The sequence below is a fragment of the Sardina pilchardus genome, chromosome 15 (assembly GCF_963854185.1).
Source record: "Sardina pilchardus chromosome 15, fSarPil1.1, whole genome shotgun sequence".
Lineage (NCBI taxonomy): Eukaryota > Metazoa > Chordata > Actinopteri > Clupeiformes > Clupeidae > Sardina > Sardina pilchardus.
The window spans coordinates 12,163,733-12,184,926 of NC_085008.1; the positions used below are offsets into that span (position 1 = coordinate 12,163,733).

A 21,194-nucleotide genomic window follows, 5' to 3' on the forward strand; every position below is an offset into this window, starting at 1 on the left:
CAGGTGTGCTACTGCTCTCCACAGGCAGCAGCAGGGCAGTAGGGAGCACGCAGGTTTATGCCATGCTATTCAGGTGCTAAAAATAACCGTTAGTGCTTTCTTAACGGGCAATTATTATGCTTGGTTTTCTGCTAAACAATACTCTGGTGATTCCTGACTTTCCTTTCCTCTGATGCACACACACACGCACACACACACAAACCAAGTGGTGAAGCACTTTCTAGGCTTTTCAACAGCAAAAACATCACACACACACACACCAACTTACATCCTGAAGCAGCTTCTCCAGGTTTTCCTGTAGCTCGTAGAAGTAGCGCGAGGTGATGAGCCCCTCTCGGGACTTGTCCAGGCAGTCTCTGGACAGCTCGATCAGCTGGTGGTGGATGAAGCTCAGGACCCCGTCTGCTAGCGGCATCACCCTATCAGGGGCGTTGGAGGCCATGAAGTCCGCCAGACGCTCCTCCATCTGAGCGGTAGCCTGCAGGTGTCATGGGGAGTCAAAGGTCAGGAATCCACATTTTTGCCAACCTCTAGATGCTAATACCCAATTAGCTATCTTAGCTCCTTGCACTGAACAGCTGAATATCTGGCAGTGAAAAAATAACATCCAATTAATTCTTCAAGCCTTGTGCAATTTGCTAATATCACATAGCTGATCTTATCCTTGGGCTGAATACTTGCTACTGCTATTTGAAAGCTGTTGGATATATTTACATCTCATAAGTTGTACTGTAGCCTGTAGCAGCATGCATAGCTTAACACTTCTTTCATTTCTTCACTACTTCCTGGAGCCTTTACGGTGTCCCCCGAGTTGCGAACGTACAGGGATCAAGCTACAAACGGCTAAAAGATCTTTCCTTACAGAAAGGTTTTCATTTATAATAGCCACCACTGAGGCAAATCCTAGAGCTGTTATAATGCATCCTACCTTGGGGAACCGCTCCTTATAGACATGGTTCATCATGACGATCTCATGGTCAAACGAGATGGGGGAGCGACCGGGGCTGAGGGAGAGATGGAGAGAGACAGAGAGTGAGATGGAGAGATGGAGAGATTGAGATGGGGGAAAGTGTAGAATATAAAGACAGAGGCCTGAATCCTGAGGGACCTATTCCAGATATGTGCCCCCATGTCTCAGAGGAGCACAGGGAGCCCAGTTGGGGGGGGGGGGGGGGCTAAGTGACAAAAGTACAGGACTTCATCAATCTACATTCAGAGGGATGATATAGTCATGATTCACACTCACTAACACACTCCAGTCCACACACACACACACACACACAGACCCTTGTTGACCTTGTCCTCAGAGAACAGGAAGAGTTGAAGGAGATTGTGTGTGTGTGTGTGTGTGTGTGTACACACTCTTGAGACAGAGAGGTAAGTCTTAGCACAAATGTTCAGATCAAAGTTATAGCTTGCAAAAATAAACGGAGACTGATATTAGATAAACCAATCACATCTGTCAGCTAGGTTGGAGAGACGCCATGATCAATGTGACACAGAGGGAGTCACGCTCATGCCTGTGCGCTTTTGTGTGCATACCTGTAAGCGAATGAGAGGCAACACGTTTAAGAGACCATGTTTGGACACATATAGAGAGCCCAAATAGGGAGTCAGTCATATTGGCTACAGAATCAAAATGTCTGTTTAAAGAAAGAAAAAAACATTTTAATTCCCTTAAAGAAATAAATATAAACCACATTGCACAATTTGTGGACTAGCATAAAGCAATGCTAAATGACATGATAGACAATTTTACATTCATGCATGTGGAATGAGGGTGGGCATGTGAGAAATATATACAAAATACAGAGAATATGCTCAGATGAAGAATATTCAGTAATGCATGGGGAGAATTGCCTCATTGTGGCTAATTATTTGGTGTTTGGTGTGTTTGTGGCTGTTTATGCAGGAGCCTGTGTGTGAGTGCAAAGGTGGGGGGTGGTTAGGGCCAGGGCGTCATGGATCAGCGCTACAGCTGTGGCTGGGTGACTCAACTCCTGCGTGAGTGGCTGAAACCGGTCACGTGACCGCAAGAATGAGGTAATGCTATAAGTCATTCATCGACAGCCCGTCTGGCCAATTAACCTCCCTAATAGAATGAGAATACACCAAACGTGACACACTGGTCGACCTCACGGGGGCTGTTTATCAACATGCCAATGAACGCACACACACACACACACACACACACACATAAGCGTCCTTGACTCCATACTGGCAGCACAAATCACACTACTGCCACAGAAGGGTAAGCAGTAGCTAGGAGTCCTGTGGCGCACTGTCGTCTAAATCAGAAAATTAAAAAAAGAAAAGAGATGGAAACCACACCGGCAGCGCAGCAAGGAAAGGTTATGGCTGACAGTGATTGATTTATGTCCAGGGGTGGCTACTCTACAACTTACATACTTAGGGAAAGAAGGTGTGTGTGTATGTGTGTGTGTGTGTAAATGGCTTGAGGCATTTCCAGGCTTTATTAAATAAAGTTCTTGTGGAGAGAGCGAGAGAGATCAGGGCAGCAATCCCGCAGAGCAATAACAGTAGGAGTTCAGACAAATGATAATGAGAAAATATAATTATTTTCTCCTCCGGTAACGAGAGCCAAAAAAAATAAATGACCTTGTCTCTCAAAACTGTCTCACTGTTTGAAAAATGACCTTGATAGGAGCTTTATTGTGTGCAAAGGGGGGTCCCTAAAAAATGATAAGTTTTGGCAAAGGTGAGCTTGCGCAATGTGCATGTGTATGATGTCCTCGCCATCTTCAAAAAATGTCTGAAAAATCTCTCATAGCACTACTACAGACAATTGCACTCATTGATTGATGCACTTATTACACTCATTGATGCAAATCGATTGTAAATCGCTTTGGTAAAAGTGTCAGCCAAATGTAATGTAATGTAATGCAATGCAATGTGTGCATCACCTGCATGTGCTCTTCAATCTGTCCAAATATGGCAAAGTTGGGGCACAATGGTGTCACTGCCACATACCCGTCATGTGTACTGTGAAAATTGAACTAGTCATGGAGGGATGCCACACAGTGCAGATAGCCTCTTTGTGTCTGTGTTCTGTCTGTGTCTAACACACATAGCTATAGATGCCACACAAGCCAACTCCCCACTGAGCTGACATGGGATGGGGAAAACAAGAATGAAATTATGGAACTAGGGTGTGAAAGCGTATGTGGTGTGTGTGTGTGTATGTGTGTGTGCATGTGTGTGCGTATGTGTGTGTGAGAGAGAGAGAGTTGTTGAATGACATGCCTATGAGATCACAGCAGTATGTGTATGTATTTATTTTTTTATGTGTGTCCGAAAGTGTGTATGAGAGAGAGGGAGAGAGAGAGGGAGGGATAGAGAGAAAGAGAGAGAGAGAGAGAGAGAGAGAGAGAGAGAGATAGAGAGAGAAAGAGAGAGAGAGAGAGAGAGAGTGAGTGTGTGTGTGTGTGTTGTAAATAACTATAGCTATACTGTGGAGGAGTTGGTAGCTGGGGAAATCATGGGCTAAATTGACCGTGACCGAGTAGGTGGGCAAGACAAGGATTGGTAAACTGGCCACGCACACAGAGATTCACATGCCACCCCCTGCCCGCACACATACACATGTGCACACTCACACTCACACTCACACTCACACTCACACTCACACTCACACTCACACTCACACTCACACTCACACTCACACTCACACTCACACTCACACTCACACTCACACTCACACTCACAGGTGAGCAATTGATTGCATGGGTAATGGAATATCAAAGGGTGAAAGGGTGAAATCCACAGGCTGGAACTATATCTGTGGTCCAACAGCAGAGGAGGGAAACAATAAAAGATTAGAGAGTTACAGACAGCAGGTGTGTGTGTGTGTGTGTGTGTGTGTGTGTGTGTGCTATTGCATGTAGTATGACGTGACCATGGTAAACAGTAAAAAAAAGAGCCGTGCATCACAGCACTGTGCATCTGGTCAGCTGCCTGAGCCAGATTCCAGCCCATGGGCGTATGGTGAGCCCAGTGGCTTCACCTTGTGGGCAAGCGAGGCCACTTGGAGCCCGGCTAGGTGTGCTGGAATGAGGTGGGGGGTTGTCCATGATGGAGATTTCAGCAGTGAGGACTGAGGTGCGGCTCTGACAGCTGTGATGGATGAGGCTGTGTTCGGCGTTGAGCTCATTTAAAACGGATTTGAGAGACGTGATGTGCTGCGAGAAACAAAGAGCTGCCGAGCGTCTCAAGAGCAGCGAGGAAAAGACACCGCCGCGGTCATCACTCTCGCTAACGGCGGCCATCAAATTAGCATACAACTGCTTCATTTCCACTGGTTTAATTAGCTGCCATGTTCATCCCCTTATGCCCTCCTTCTCTCTCTGTCTCGTGCGCCAACATCTCTCCTCTTCCCTCTCCCTCCTGGCTCTCTCTCTCTCTCTCCTTCTCTCTCTCTCTCTCTATCTATCTATCTCGGTTATCGCTCTCTCTATTTTCCTTTGTCTTCAATCTATTGCTCTTTTTCCCTCTCTCCTCTCCCCCTCCCTTTCGTTACACATTTGAAGATTGATCATCTGTGAGCTGCAGAGGAGGGCAATCTGTAAGAAGTGGTAATGACACACACACACACACACACCTCGCTCATCTAATATTTATGGATTTAATCCCCGTTTCTGCTGCAAACCCCCCGCAGAGCTGTGTGCCGGAGCCACACACAGGGCAGAGCCCCTCAGTCTTCAAACCACCATCAATGCGTGGACCAGCTCTCCCCACTCCTCTAAGAGCAGCCCAGGAAAACAAAGGAACGCAAAGTGGGGATAAAAAAAAAAGAAAGGAGTGTATTCAGTGTGTACATTGTGTGTGAATGTGTCCTAAATGTATTCTGTGCGTATACTATGTTGAACTGAGTGTATACTGTGTGTAGACTATCTGTGTTTATATTTGTGTGTACAGCAATTAAAAATATTAAAAATGCGGTGCTACCTTTATTGACCAAGCCTGAGGCAATGTTCGAACGTAACTACATTTGTGCTTTGATTGCTTTGAGTGCTTTAATTGACTCTTAAGATATATATATATATATATATATATACTTTTTTTTATTATTATTATTTTTTTTACCAATGCCACAATGACTTTAAAATGTGATATTTGAGTCTGTCTTCAGCTCTCCCAAAATATAGCTGAATGACAAGAGAAGACAGACAGAGAATAGCAGCACAGTTGAAGCTGACGCAGGCGGAGGGGCAAGACAAGAGTGACTGAAATGCAACAGATATGAGAGTGTGAGTGTGTGTGTGTGTGTGTGTGTGTGAGAGAGAGAGAGAGAGAGACAGAGAGAGGGGTGGAGAAAGAGGGGGAGAGAGAGGAAAGGGCAAGTAGAGTGTACGATATGACTCGTGCCAGTCAGAGGAAGTGAGTGTCAGTCAAAGGTGGCCGTGTGGTGCCAGAGCTGAAGAGGAGACCTTTGTGCAGACAGAGGGAGTGCAAAGGGCATCGTGCCAATCTGTCAAGAGATCAGGGCTACAGTTCTACTTTTCTTTGACATCCATCACCAGGCAAAGGGTTGAGAGGTTGTGTGTGTGTGTGTGTGTATGTGTGTGTGTGAGAGAAAGAGAGTGAGAAACTGTTAGAGAGAGGAATCCTAAGAAAGAGAATGTACAACAGTGTCTGTCTGTTTCAAGAATATTTCCATGCACTGGTGCTTATGCTGTAATCATATTACAAATTAATAATAATTAAAAAAAAAAAGAATTCTGTGCCTCCCCTGAGAGGTCAGGCCAGTGGCCCTCCTCATGTGTGATCCTCTTGGGGCTATTTGGAAGTGTGCATCCCTCTTTTCTCTCGTTGAGAGTGTGTGTCTGCTCACTGCCAGGGACGTGGGTGGGTGGGTGTCGGGGTCGTTCGGTCGGTGGAGTGTGTGCGTGTGTGTCTCACCTGAGGCTGCGTGAGCGCGGGCGCATGGCGGGCGAGCGGCGTCCGTCCTCGTCGGTGATGCTCTCGGAGCTGAAGTGCTTGGTGAGGAAGTGCAGCTCGTCCGGCGTGGGCTGGTAGGGCAGCTGGTGCAGCTTCTCCTGGGATGAACATGATGACTGTGAGAAGCAGAGAGGGAGGGATTACAAGGGCAGAAGGCAGGGGATGGCCTACGCTGCCTACGGGCGGGCGGACTCACTGCGCCCGGAGGGGGGGTTTGCCTACAGGGGCCACGGCATTTGGATACAGCAAAAGCCATGCAAACTGGGCAGACTTGTCCGGTGAGCCAGAACAAATCATTAAGGTGTGTTTTTCAAGGGCTATGTGCTTACACTTCTAAACCCTGCCCGAAAACACACTCCTGAATGTCAATTAGCAGGTGAACTCTGCTTGACAGGGACAGGACGACATGGCGGCTGTGCAGAACCACTCGTGTCAAACGATAAGAAAAACGACTCCAGGGGGTTTGGTAGAGAGAGTGCTTTGAAGTCATCTAATCAGACATTAAAGCCTCTTTCAGTGTCCACAGAATAGACGCAGTTCAGATTTTAAGCTTGAAGGCTGTAGTGGGAGTATGTGCAGCAGGATGAGCAAGATTGTTTACACACACACACACACACACACACACACACACACACACACACACACACACACACACACACACACACACACACACACACACACACACACACACACACACACACACACACACACACACACACACACACACACACACACACACACACACACACACACACACACACACACACACACACACACACACACACACACACACACACACACACACCTTCTGTACTTACCGAGACTGTGGAGCTGGGGGTGTTGGTGCCATACCCTGAAGAGGGTAAAGAAGCCAGAGACCATCGCCGGCCATCCGTCCTAGTGAGGGGGAGAGAGAGAGGGAGAGAGAGAAAGAGAGAAAGAGAGGGGGGAGAGAGAGAGAGAGAGAGATAGATAGAAAAATAGATGGATAGATAGGTAAAGAGAGAGCAAGAGAGAGAGAGAGGGAGGGAGAGAGAGGGAGAGAGACTTTAAAAACACCTCCAACACAGGCACTGTAGGGGAAACCCGAAAAGGTTCCCCGAGGATTGCACTTTACACCTTTTTACAACACAATGGGTAAGTGTGAAACAAGTCCCCTGAGGTGCTACTAGTTGCACACAGTTGTATGACAGGAGATGATGCTTCGGGGAGGTTAGACATCCGCATGAGACACAAAAGCACTGGCCTTAGCAGGGACCTTAAAGCATGAGGAGACAGGTGCACAACACCAAGACAGACACAAGGAGAAACATAAAGTGGAACAGCACTGGGCCATGGACTGGGCTGCTCATGCAGGGGTGGGCAGAGAGACACCTGGTCCGTACATGCACACAGAAACACACACACACACACACACACACACACACACACACACACTTGAATACACGCAAAAACACACATACACACACAGAGATTTAAATACACACAGAAACACAAACATGGATACACACACTGACATGCACAGCCAAACACACACACACACACACACACACACACACACACACACACACACACACACACACACACACACACACACACACACACACACACACACACACACACACACACACACACACACACACACACACACACACACACACACACACACACACACACACACACACACACACACACACACACACACACACACAAAAACACACACAAAAACACATACACACAGCAAAGGCACTTTAGCACACCTGGGTAGTACAAGGGAGCTAACAGAGGAGATGCTGCATTGGAGGAACAGGAAGTGATGTATGATAAGGGGAAGGTGAAAGGTGTTACCTGTCTGCCCTGTGCCCGTGACTGTGTGGGAGAGACAACAGTGGTATGTGAGCGTGGCTGACTTTGTAATCGTGCAATACACCTTCATTTTGCCTTGTTTTGATCTGTTGAAGTAGTACTAGTGCGAGTACTATAACTATGCAATAATTGCCATAGATTTAGGAACATGTATCCCTGCCTGTTTACTACTTTGTGTGTACACGCACTATTAAAGGTAAGCTCTTACAGTGGCTCAGCTTGATAAGTCATGAAGAGCTAGTCCTGTGGCTTACTTACACCAAGTCTCACACTTCTCACTTCCATAACAATATTGTTGAACCTTTAGGGAAGATTTCTGGACAATTTACACCACAGCAATCATTCAAAAGTCATTTCTAGTTTGAGACATGTATGAAGTGGAACCAGACCATTTCCATGCACTGACAACTACCATTAATATGCGTAAAGTCCTGCAATAACCCATAAAGCCATTGGATGGCGCTGTTGCTTCATGTCATATAAAGTGCCGACGAGCACTACTGTCAAACCTGTTTTATTGGGGTCAGTAACAAAGCCTTATTTCCTCTAGAAAACTAGGGGAGAGGAAATCCTCTCCCAGTGCACTCTATCTGTCAAACAACCCTATTTTTTAATCGAACACATTTTCTTTTCTTTTTTCCCCCATAGTGTTGTGTTGTCTTATGTATGAGGAGGCACAGAATTTATTGTCCAGACTTGGATTCAGCATTTTAGATTGTGCATCCAGGGCATCTCACCTGCGTGGAACAAAGGAAAAGTGGGCTGCGGCGTTGGGAGAGAAATTACGTGGGCTGTCCAAGGGGCTGCTCCCTGTAAGGAGGAGGGGGGGGGGGTACAAAAGATACAAAACATTACATAAATGGTAAATAACATGACATTATCCTTTGTTATAATCCAAGACACCATGTTCATATTTTCATATTTTAATAATATTTAATAATATTTTGCCTTCTTCGAATAGAATAATGTGAACTTGAAACAGGACACAAGGGCAGAATATTAACAGCAACAACAGACTGATGTTTTGATGGAACATCCAACAGAGTGGTTTCTGTGTGTGTGCGTGTGTGATAAGTGTGTGTGTGTTGGGGGCAGCTGCCTATGCCAGCAGTTTCTATAGCGATACCAGAAACAAAGAGCAAAGCAGCCAACAGCTTCCCAACCACCTCCTTTTACCTCCGAAAGATGGAAACAAAGCGTCTGCCATTTAATTGAGCCTCTCTCCTCTCTCCTACTTCACAGTAGTAAACACATTCTCTCCATCCTCTCACGCCTCCACTCCTCTCTCGTTCTTCAATTCAAGTATTTCTTCTTTTTTGGCTACGCATTAAAGGTTCTTTTAAGATTACAAAGCACTTGATGGAGTACTCTAATTCAGAGTGCCCTCTTGGCGAGGTTCGGTGGGTGGATTGGAGGGGAGCAGGGGGTGTTGAAACATCACTTTGATCAAAGGGCTCTTTTTCCTGGTGCTTCTTAGAGCATGCAGCACACAAACATTTTTAGATTTGGGAAAAGCAAAAAAACATTTTGAATTTTTCCATTTAGCGGGCACAAAAGGCCGCAGGTTTCTGCCATAATGGCAGTGAATAAAACAACAACACGAATGAGGCATCCACCGCCTGCTGAATAAATACTGCATGAGGATAAAGCTGATGACGGATGAGGGAAGATACATGGATTCTGGAGGTGCCACCACACAGACCTGAAGGCCACGTCTCTTTCTGCCTGCATCAGCAGATGTCTGACAGAGGTTGCACAGTGTGGGCATTTGTGGTTTTGTGTGCTGCTCCATAAATAAACTACTCCACTTGTGAAGAGCAGCTGGTTGTCTGTGTGTGTGTGTGTGTGTGTGTGTGTGTGTGTGTGTGTGTGTGTGTGTGTGTGTGTGTGTGTGTGTGTGTGTGTGTGTGTGTGTGTGGCCATCTGTGTCCATACTGTCAGGCCTGTCACACTGACACACTGGAGCGGGACTGAGTGTGAGCTGGTGCTGGTGCTGGCGCACGCGCTCAGACGCCACAAATCAGTCACGTCACTCTCGCCGCACTCGCTCCAGCTAGGTGGCGAAGCACGGGCCGACATCGGGGGTTACACCCCTGCGCATTAATTATTCATTCAGACCCCCCTCATTAATATTAATGAGGGCATAATTTACTGGTGGGAAGTTGAGAGCCGGCCGGGCCGGGCACAGCTGGGAACAGCTGGACTGGGACACTCTGCGCCGTGGAAACACCCGGCAGACACCATTTACTATTCCAGACTAGCGTGGAGGGCCTATTAGCGAGTGCAAGGAATAACTCACTGTTTGCTGTGGCCTGCTGCATGGCTGCGCTGGCTGGCTATTTTTCATTGGTGAAAAAACAGCTTTGTTTAAATGAAGGGACAGCTGGTTAGGTGACAAGACAGGCAGGGGGGCCTTTCATAGGAGGTGCAGCTCAGAGAGAAGAATTAACTTGTGAGTGTGTGAGTGTGTGTGTGTGTGTGTGTGCGTGTATGCATGATCCTGTGTAGGCGCACATGCACAAGCATGTTGAGCTGAAGCGAACACTCCGTTGTATTGCTGTGTGAGACAGACGCAAAGCAATGCCTTTTAGTTTGTCAGTATGTCTAGTATTTTCTGTTGTCCAAACAATACTCGTTGTATTATTTGTTTAGTCCTGTATATTATTATTATTATTATTTTTTTTTTAAAGATGGACCCCTATTCTGTGCACCCTGTTTTCAGTGAAGGCTTATAAGGTGATTTAAAAGGTGGCCCACATTGTAGTGGCACATGCCGCAAACACGTGAGAGTTTAGGGAGCAATTTAAAAAACCTTCACATAACAGTCTGGTCTATTTATGATGCAGGTGGGTGAATCGGAGTGCTGCTTATGATAATAAAAGTAACCAAAGCAACAGGCTAGGGGGAAAAGAAAACATACTTTGTCCTCAATGGCAAGTGATACTTCATTCACTAAACATTTCAGAGATGAATGATGTTGTGATATGGTCCAGGGAACTAATGTTCACCTATTTTGCATTTGTATAGATAGATGCCCTGTGCATGATTTGTTTGTGGTGGTGAGTGTCTATTTTTTTTTTTTTTTTTAAATAATTGAATTTACTTTTATACTTAACTTTCATCCGCCCACTGATTTCGATGCAACGTCCATTTTAAAGGGGTAGATAGTGAGTTCAAATAGCAGTTCAGTGCTTTTATTTTGGGTGGTGATGGAGGTGATGGGGGTGTGTGCAGTGGGGACATTTTGCAGCAGCTTTTAGCACATTTTATACTTTAATTAATGTGATCACGCTCTCAGGTGAAGCTCTGTGTCAACCCATTTACTGTCATTAATTCATCAACCCAGTCATACTGATCACGTTGTGACATACTTTGACAAGGTTTTTGTGTTTGTGCTGAGAGAAAAATATAGCATTGCAGCATTTCTGGGACCTTTGTCTCTGGTTGTTTTGATGCAGTCACAGTTGGATGAAAAGCATAACAAATTAGTTTCAAGCCGTCTACTGCGTGTGTGAGTGTGTGAGTGCGGATGTTTGTGTGCCCAGTCTCAACTGCAGCTTATACCTTGGTTTATATCTTTGCTTTTCTTTTTTTCATAATTCTTATCAGTTTAGCAATTTCCTCATCCACAGCGCTTAATGCCTCCAGACATCTACCGCAACATTCTACTTTCATCATCACTCCACTTATCTCTGTCTGACTTCCTATCCCCTTTCCCATGTCTCTATCTTCACTTCTCTCTCTCTTTCTCTCTCTCACTCTGTCTCTCTCGCTCTCTCTCTCTCTCTCTCTCTCTCGCTCTCTCTCTCTCTCTGATAATGATCAGTCATCAGTCTCATCAAACAGTGAGGTTTTAATGGAATAAAACAAACAAATATAGCCTTTATGAGCTACCGAGAGCTGAGCTGTTATGAGCTGTGGTAGTCTGACAGGAAATTTGAAGACCTGTTCTTATTGCATATTTCTCCCTTTCTATGTCAAAAGATTTCTACACAACCTCTTACCCGTACCCGTACTGTAGGACATCTATGGCACAAAACAAGCCCTATCCTTAAGTGAATGGCTGTCCATGTGTTTTTTTCTGTGTGTGTTTGTATTTTCCTCTATGTACTGTGCAAATGACAGGTTGAAAAAATAAGTCAAATCCATCACAAGCATAACACAACTGCTACTATCTATCAAATTTGCTCTCACTGGTGACTGTGACGCTTGGCATGTGTGTTTGTGCGTGTGTGTCTGGGGCTTGTTTCATAACCAGCTGTCACAATAATCCCATTGATGTCTCCGAGAAATGTCAATCAGCGTGATTATGCAGGTTGACTTTTGTGTCTGACAGGCTGGGCCACTGCATTTAATCATTTCATACCCAGAATGGAATTATTATATTTTTCCAAATGTCAACTGTCAATCGTTTCTACCTAAATTACATGCGAATGTATCTGACTCTTTAGAGTGAATGTGCGTCTGTGTTTCTGAGAGTGAGGCATGCCTGTGCGTGTGTATGTGTGTCTGTGTGTGTGTGTGTGTGTGTGTGTGTGTGTGTGTGTGTGTCTGTGTGTGTGTGTGTGTGTGTGTGTGTGTGTGTGTGTGTGTGTGTGTGTGTGTGTGTGTGTGTGTGTGTGTGTGACGGCTCTCACAAGATGGCAGGCACAAATGACTGTGTTTACTCCTTCTCACAAATAAATAGGTCTACAACTGTGAATCTTGAACAACTGTGTACATTGTGTGTAGTGTGTGTGTGTGTGTATGCATGAGAGAGACAGAGAGAGAAAGAGAAAGAGAGAGAGAGAGAGAGAGAGAGAAAGAAAGAAAGAAAGAAAGAAGTTCCTAATGAGGCCATTTTTGTCTTGCTCTGAGGTGAGACCCTGAGATGGCGCTGAGAAGAAGGGCTGCCGGTGATTATGACATTTCCCACCCTGGACACTGTGACACTGTGAGTATGCCTGAGTGTGTGTATGACAGCCTAACAACTTGAATTTGTGCGATCCTTACCTGGATGGCCGTGCAGTGGTGAGTGGGGCCTCGGTAGGGTGGGTGAGGTACTGGAGGTCACTATTAGACTCTTCCGGTTGCTCGTGCGACAGCTGCAAGAGAAATGTATACAAGATCAATACAATCACTGGCAGCACCAGAGAGACCAAAAAAAAAAACCTATCACACTGTTATTTGCCTTTTTCGCTCTTATTGGATGCATGAGTCAGACAGAGAGGAGAGGGTACCACTGCAGCATATCGGACTAAATGTCGTATCCAGCGCCTCTTTTAAACTAAGTGGGAGAGAAAGGGCTTCTGTCTGTCTGCAGCAGCAGTGATGGCAGGACTGTGTGGGCTTTGCCGTCAGTATAAGGTGCCACAGCCCTCTTTAAATGACAAGGGAAGAGACTCCAGCAGAGCCCAGGAGACAGACCCTATTAACCCCGGGACCCTGTTCTCTGTGCCGAAGAGTGCTTTCAGTAAAAAGCCTCGTTGGCTTGCGCAGTCGACAGGAAAGGCGCTTATTTTTCTGATTCTGGAACAATCTGCTCTGAGCACACACAGCAGGGTGGGCACCGCTGAGACGTGCAGCGTGCTCCTCACATGATCTCGCTCTCGCCGCCTCGTTTGCCGGAGCCTCGCTGTGCTCTTGCGAGCGTTCAGACGTCAGAAGAATGTGCACGGTGGTCATCAGCATTCCCAGCATGGACACAAACCCATTCTCCCGCACAGCTAGCCAGCCAGTCAACCACAAACACACAACCACTGATGCGCGCGCACACACACATACACACACACACACATACACACACACACACACACACACACACACACACACACAGCCAACTACAATAAGGGTAGTCAAGTCTGGATCTAAAACAAAGATTCACAGCAACCTGATCTGGCTTATAAACATGGCTTTTCAAAATAAGACCTGTCCGACTCCAACAGCTGTGCAAGACACAGGATTCAGGGTGTTGGAGGCAAACTGATGATACTGTATCCCTTCTATTGTGGCATTCCTAATGAGGAGTCGCACAAACTAGAGAGGAAGAGACTAAGGGGCAATGCGGCAAGAGAGTCTCTTCATTAGGAACTCCAGTGTGACGGACAGAAAGAAGCAGAAACCGTAAAAAACAATAGACCAGCTGATACATTGAAAACAAACTGGAGGGGGGTGGTAGTGGGGTCGACAGAATGAATGACTCATAGCCCCATGCTGACAGCATGTTAAAAGCTGTCTGCAGAAAAATATTTGATTTGTTTTCTCAGAGAAAGGACAGGAGAGGACAGAGAAGAGGGGGGAGAAAAATGAAGCGATAGACGAGAGTTTCACAAAATATCAGTGTGGAAGCAGATATGCTTGATGTTCAAACATTCAATATACTCAGACCCATTATATTAACAGAGATTCCACATCTCCGATAGCATGACTCCCATAATGGAATAATGCAGCCTTCATCAAAGGGACTGCATGGCAAATCAAAACCTCATCAAAATATCCATGAACTTTCAGCTACAACTTCGAGGTATGCAGACTATTCACACGGAGATTATGCTAGATTTCTTTAACCCAATATACAGAACACTAACATTATTAGTAGCACACAAAACTATAATTTAGCCCAGTATTTCTTTCTTTCTTTATTAAAAAACAAGGCTCATTACAAGCAGCAGTTTTTTCACGTACTGTACACCATAAGTAATCTCTTAGAATTCTTCCCAAGGTTTAATACATTTTACTATGATCCATGATAATCTCTCAGCCTAGAATTTGAGTTCTAAAAATTTCCAAATTCTTTCCAAATGTCCGTGACCGTGGGAACCCAGGACAGGCTTAGTGCCACGGAAAAAAAGAGAAAAAAAGAGAAAAAAACGGCTGTAGAGATCTTAGCACACGTTTCCGCACTAATGCTGCGTGCAGCTGTGTGGGGCCATCACCATGAAATGAGAAGTTACACTTTAATTACCGCTGTTCAGCACGGAAATCGTTGCTCTACCACTCCAACTGCTAAGGCACACAGGATCAATTAGCTGATTGAGCCCGCCTCGGCTCCGGCTATCACTCACTGCTGGTTTGTTGACAGGGGATTTGCTACGCTTCGCGCAGGCTGCTGTGCGTTCAGGGTTACTGAGGCTGAGTGCGAGAGAGTGTGTGTGTGTGTGTGTGTGTGTGTGTGTGTGTGTGTGTGTGTGTGTGTGTGTGTGTGTGGTTAAGTAGGCCAGGTATTTCAACCAGTTATTAACGTTTACATTTTGCTCTTCATGTACTAGAAGCGGTGGTAGGTATCTAGGTAACACCAAATAATTGCAACAAACGCTGGTGTGACAAGTCACATGGGCCACACAGGGAGATGGTTTACTATCTAGTGTTCTTCTGCATGTTGTCTATATCTGTCCATTCTTTGCACAGATTTGTTAAGGCCAAAATGAGATGGGGGATTCTGGGGCATATTATTCATTTCTCTGTGGTTTGGTGATATGGAGCCGGCAAAGATCCTTCATTACTATCTCTGGAGCCGGTTTAGGTGGGTGTGTGGACAGGTGTTGCCGAGTGTCAGGTGGATTGAAAACAAGTTTACACTGCTGTGGATGTTTGACTGGTTGTGTAATGTCTTCATGTGGATCTGAACACAGACGAGTGATTAAACACCTGAGCACAGCTGGCGGAGAGTGCACTAAGGGGATTACGCTCTCTCTCTCTCTCTAGCTCCCCATCACACAGCGGATTACATCTCATTTTGGCTTATAATGGGATGAGAAACACACATATCTGGATTTTAATACCAGCCCCTCCTCTTCCAATCTTTCACACACACAGGACATCGCAGATAAGCTCACAGTCACGAGATTTGCAACTTCTCATTTCACACATACACGTACACAATCAATCACATGCATACATTTAGACACAGCAACACTGAGTAAGAGGAGGCACAAGTGGCCTCGCAGTGTAGCCTAACCTTGGAATGAAATCCTAGGGATTGTTAGAATGACTGAGTGAGTAAGTCGATGAACACTCATCTTATGACAGACCCACTCCATTACGTACATGCACCACGGCGTGAGAGTGACTGTGTTCATGTGTGCCTGTGTGCGTGTGTGCGTGTGTGCGTGTGTGCGTGTGTGCGTGTGTGCGTGTGTGCGCGTGTGTGTGTGAGTGAGTGAGAGAGAGAGTGGTCACCAGGGATTTGAGCTTGAATCTGGGGGGCTTTTTAGAGCTAGGCTACTCTCTCTCTCCTCACCATTCTCAGACGCAGACTTCCCTCTCTTCTCTTAATGCACCACCTGCACCAGACCAAATCTTCACACAGCATCACAAACCCCCCCTACAGTCTCCAACCTCACTTGTGTCTCGAGCTGTCAGTATCCCAGTCTGTGTTGAGTGGAAGCCTTCTGTTCTGCTACTCCGTAACCCGAGCTCTTCCTGACATGCGAGTAGAGAGGGTCAGACATCTGATCAGCGGGCCCAGCTGTCTGGGCTGGCGGCCCTCAGCACTGATGTGCGCCCGCTACTGGGCTAACGCCGTGGAGGCCGGTGGAGATCAGTCAGCAGCAAACGCACACGTCTGGGAGTCTCTGCTCACCGCCACACCAAACTTCAACGTATGTTATAGGGCCATTCATCAATCAATAGTGTGCATACGCGCACACATCCACACACACATGAATATGAAAGTTCGAAATGTGACAAATTAACTGTGCATGATTATTTGTAGCTTTTGCGATTAAGTAACTGCGTTGGTTCATATTGCAATTACGATTGTAATAACTGTGCAACCCTAGCGTGCATGGGTCATCAAAGCTAAACATGATCAATTGTCTTCTCCATCATATCACCAAAATTACCCGCCTTTATGTTTGCTACAGCACTCAACGGCTCGCCCTTAAGCAGGAAGCACCAAACGTCAACAATGAAAGCAACATAATTGTGGCTAACAGATGTGCTCAGCCTATTAGCACACTGAGCATAGTAATTAAGAAGGCACACCTGCCAGCCAGACTTCACTTCCTCCGTGTGCTCCCAGGCTCTCCCTGAGATGTTTGGATTAGCCCTTCCAGATCTGTTGCCTTGAGTATAGGTCTGGTACAAAAACTGTGTGAAGAACTGTCTCTGAGATCTACAAAGAGACTTCCTGTAATCAAGGCTTCTTTTCAGCCAACTGCTACTACTAACATCAAATGGCACACTAGCTTGATGGCTAAAACATGGGAAAATGGAGGACTTCGATAGATGAATCCCCACCCCTAAGCTTATGAGAGTGAATGACATAAACACAAGGCTGCAACCTCAGAATTCACACAACTCTAACGATGCAAAATTGCTGGTCATTTCACGTGCTGCCCAATATCCGGAAAGCTCCGGTGTCTGGCCTTTCCCACGGCAGAGATCTTGCGGCTGGAAAGAGGACTGATTCAGCCTGTAATGGCTGATGTGTCGATCACAAGAGGCCGGGGGTCCTTTCTGATTGCTGGGAGATGCCATCCATAGCAGGCTTATCACCATGCTGTGCTTTTCAGAGTGGCCCATTATCTGCTAGGTCAATTACAGGCATTTTCTTCAGAGAAACAGAACTGCGAGAAAGATTACTCTGTTCTGCTTTGAGAGATCTCATGTGTCACGTTACAAAGAGCTGCTGGCGTCACCAGGAGATTCTGTACAAGTACTCCATCAAGCTGGCTTTAGAGAAAAATCGATCCCTGCCTTTTCTTTTCCCATACTCAGGATCAGACACCACATATGATGTGTAACTATAACTATAGAACGGAGTCATTTGATCCACATGCATAACAGAAACATACTACTGTTCGGAAATCGTTCTTGCCGCTGTGTGTGTGTGTGTGTGTGTGTGTGTGTGTGTGTGTGTGTGTGTGTCCTGAGAGGGTGCTTATCTGTCCCTTTGAGCAGAAGATGTAACAGCATAATTTAAGTCGTTTTGAAAGAGAGCAGTCAGACAAACATTGATGACTGGAAAGAAATGTGTACATATAAAGCCATACGGCACACACACACACACACTCACACAGGTTCACTTCTGCCATAGCTTAACTGTGATCCACTCCAGCGGAGTGGGGATGTATGAAGTAGAGGCTCAGACTGACAGGTGAGCACACTGCTGTTTGAAGGGCTCAGTTCTGAGGCCGCTGCCTAAGGCCCTCACAGATTACAGCTCAACGCAAGACTGTTGCCACAGCACTATCCATATACCAGGCCTTTAAAATAGGCACACACGCACGCATGCACACGCACACGCACACACACAGCTGTCAGAAAGGGCAGCACATATAGATTCAAAGTGCATTTCAAGAACTTTGATAGCAATACACATTGCTATTACAAATATATATGAGCAGCCAAGCCTTTTCTTTTCCTCTTGCCACCATGAAAATAAGCTACTACGCATGCAAGGTGTGCAAACCTGAGAGCGAGGGCGTTGCTTAGTTAATAGGAAAATGAGAACGGTGTGACCTAGATTGAATAAGCGACGCTGATTCACAAGATCTCTAATCTGTGTCACAGGAACACATGACAAAATGACATAGGAGATGTAACCATCACCTGCTAACTCCTCAGCAGCAGGATCTTTTCAGTTCTCCCAAATCCACACACCCATACATACACACACATACACACATCTATTGCTGATGCTGCCCAACATAGCGCACCCAAACAGTGAGTGAGTGAGTTGCTGATGTAGAGTAAACATGTCGGTTCGCATCACTCAGCGTCTCCCTTGGCTCTACGGCTGGTTGTTTCCCCACCACCCACCGTCTCCAGCAGCTATGCCTACAGGTCTGCAGGACACACACACACACACACACACACACACACACACACACACACACACACACACACACACACACACACACACACACACACACACACACACACACACACACACACACACACACACACACACACACACACACACACACACACACACACACACACAAGGAAGACGAAAGAGTGCAGTGGGGAATGAAGATGTTGTTTTTCTCTGCTGTGCAGCAACAGTCAAGGTTAAGATTAATGGCACTATTCCTCAGACAACGGCCCAAGCCTTCTATCTACAAACAAAGGCAAGGCCCAACCACTCTGCTTTCTCTCAAGCAAGAGTGAAATCAGTCCCCATAAGCTCTACAAAGACAATAATGATGGAACACAACCTGGTCACAGCCGGGTATTCTCTCATTTCTTCATGCTAAATCCATATGTGAGATACTGTACTGCAAAACGTCTTGTAATAACTAAAATGCACTGTGTACAAATGCAGGGCTGATAGTCAGGAAATTATACTGCATGTGCTTGAAATTATCATATTTGACATCCTCCTTGCGAGCTCAAGCCTGAATTCAGGCACCATGCATCAGGCCAGCAAATGGTTTGGATTAGACAAATTAGGCTTACTAAGTGTTTGGGGTTTGCCATGATGACTGTTCATTATTTGATACTCCAGGAAAGTTAAAATGTCATTCAGTCAACAACACAGTCTGGAATTGACTCCAATTTGAAACCGAGGTGTATGGTCGATCAATCTCGAACACTGCCAGTGTCATATCACAGTGGTTTCAAATAAGGATCAGATGCATTGTGTCATTAAGTAAGGGATAACGGCCGACGAGGTGACCGGTTCGATGGAAATAATGGCTAGGTGGAGGTCTAGAACTCCGGCGACGTGCGAAGCACGGAGACGGAGTTACCTCCGCCGTGCCATTATTTCCATCGAACCGGTCGACCTCGAAGGCCGTTATCCCGCTTATCTCCCGTTTGTATAAATAACCTGTATATTTTGAACATAGTTTTATTCCACCGTTGCGTCCGTTAACATCGCTAAAACTGTCTTGACTGTGGGACTACTTTCCGCCACATATCAACTTTCTACTTGCAGGACAAAACTGCCGTTACTAGTTCTAAAATGGATGGTTGCTATGGCCAAAGGCCAGTCGTTAGTTCTAAATGGCTGGTTGCTACGGCCAAAAGCCAGTCGTTAGTTCTATCTCTCCCGTTGTCAAGCGGGCATATCCCAGGATTCTGATTAACTTTAACTTTGAAAGATCGCTACTTTTATAGCCTACATGGCATCCAACTAGCTACAATCCACCTCCGTCATATGCTACAATGTTACTATGGTTCTGCACGTCTGTATTTCAGCTTGGATGCAACGTGACAGTTCATTTAAACTTCGCAACGAGTTTGGCGAATTAATATTCAAGTGTGATACGGGAACTACTTCAAAGGTAGCAGGTTATACGAAGTTAATGGCCACCCCATCAGCCAATCAGAGAAGAGAATTCCATTGTTGAGGGAGATAAAATGAATTATCAGTTGATCAGTCAGATCACTACAGGTATAGTAAGTAACATTGTGTTCAAGCTGACCAGACTGCATTCATGCTCTCAATTCTGTGTTCTACAAACGTATGCAATATAACACACGTATGTTTGAATACATTGCATCAAATTATATGATTCAATATGGTGCATTTGTATGTACACATTTGAGTTCATTGGCATATGTATTTATAGGAGTTCATTGCCATGTGTTTACAGTATATATGAGTTCATTGCCATGTATTTATATAGGAGTTCATCGCCATATGTATTTATATATGGAACAGTACACTTGCATACACTGACACTATGATGTATTTTTACACCCATGGTGTATAATATTGAGTGGCTGTGTATGATGGTCATGATGACACGATGGTGTGTGTGTGTGTGTGCGTGTGTGTGGGCTATGTGATGACTCGATGAGACAGGTGGCTGTTCACAGGGAGGCACTCATCCTAACTGACACTTATTAATAATGCAGAGAGAGCCAGGCTGAAAGAAAAAATGGATTAAGGCAGAACTATGGGGGTGTGGAGATAAAGAGGCTGAAATGACAGAGAGAGCCATTAAGCCTGAGCCGTGGCACAGAGGAGCCAAGGCCAATGGAAAGGTTGGAGACCCAAATAGGGAAGGTGTTGTGATGGGGACAGTGGAGTTTAGGGCTTCCTGATCCTGACCAACATTTCACTGCAACAAATGAACTGAAATTGCATTCAGACAATCATAATCTGATCTACACAATATGATCAATACAAACACATCAATCAACCTATGAGCTACAAACAACTGAATTTAACAGCAGTACTGAGAACAAAAAAAGAGAATAATGAAGAGAGACCACTGTCTCTGTCTACTGAGAAGCACTTACTTCACTACATGGTCCTCTATGTCTTGACCGTAACTCCATCTGATCAATATGACTGCTGGTGAACTAGGATTCTATTTCTTTACCCAGGAGGCCAGATTCCTGCTGCTGGCAATTTCCCACAGAAGGGGCTCAATGTCTATCGATGGACGTGTGATGGCTTCACACGGACATGGATATCCAAGTTCTGAGCTGAA

General features: G+C 45.6%; 1 protein-coding gene across 12 annotated transcripts in view; it reads right to left on the reverse strand.

Annotated features, from left to right (window-relative positions):
- The window catches only part of mast2 (microtubule associated serine/threonine kinase 2), a 122,306-nt gene that overhangs the window by 20,089 nt on the left and 81,023 nt on the right, over positions 1-21,194 (reverse strand). For 9 of the 12 annotated variants that reach the window (XM_062556340.1, XM_062556332.1, XM_062556331.1 and 6 more), the window contains 7 exons: positions 12,817-12,908; positions 8,562-8,634; positions 7,807-7,827; positions 6,777-6,855; positions 5,920-6,074; positions 929-1,004; positions 269-478 (listed from right to left, as the gene is read on the reverse strand). In XM_062556340.1, coding sequence (XP_062412324.1) covers positions 269-478; positions 929-1,004; positions 5,920-6,074; positions 6,777-6,855; positions 7,807-7,827; positions 8,562-8,634; positions 12,817-12,908 — 706 coding nt within the window. The remainder of the gene's footprint in view (positions 1-268; positions 479-928; positions 1,005-5,919; positions 6,075-6,776; positions 6,856-7,806; positions 7,828-8,561; positions 8,635-12,816; positions 12,909-21,194) is intronic. The other 3 variants (XM_062556339.1, XM_062556333.1, XM_062556330.1) reach the window with 1 other exon arrangement.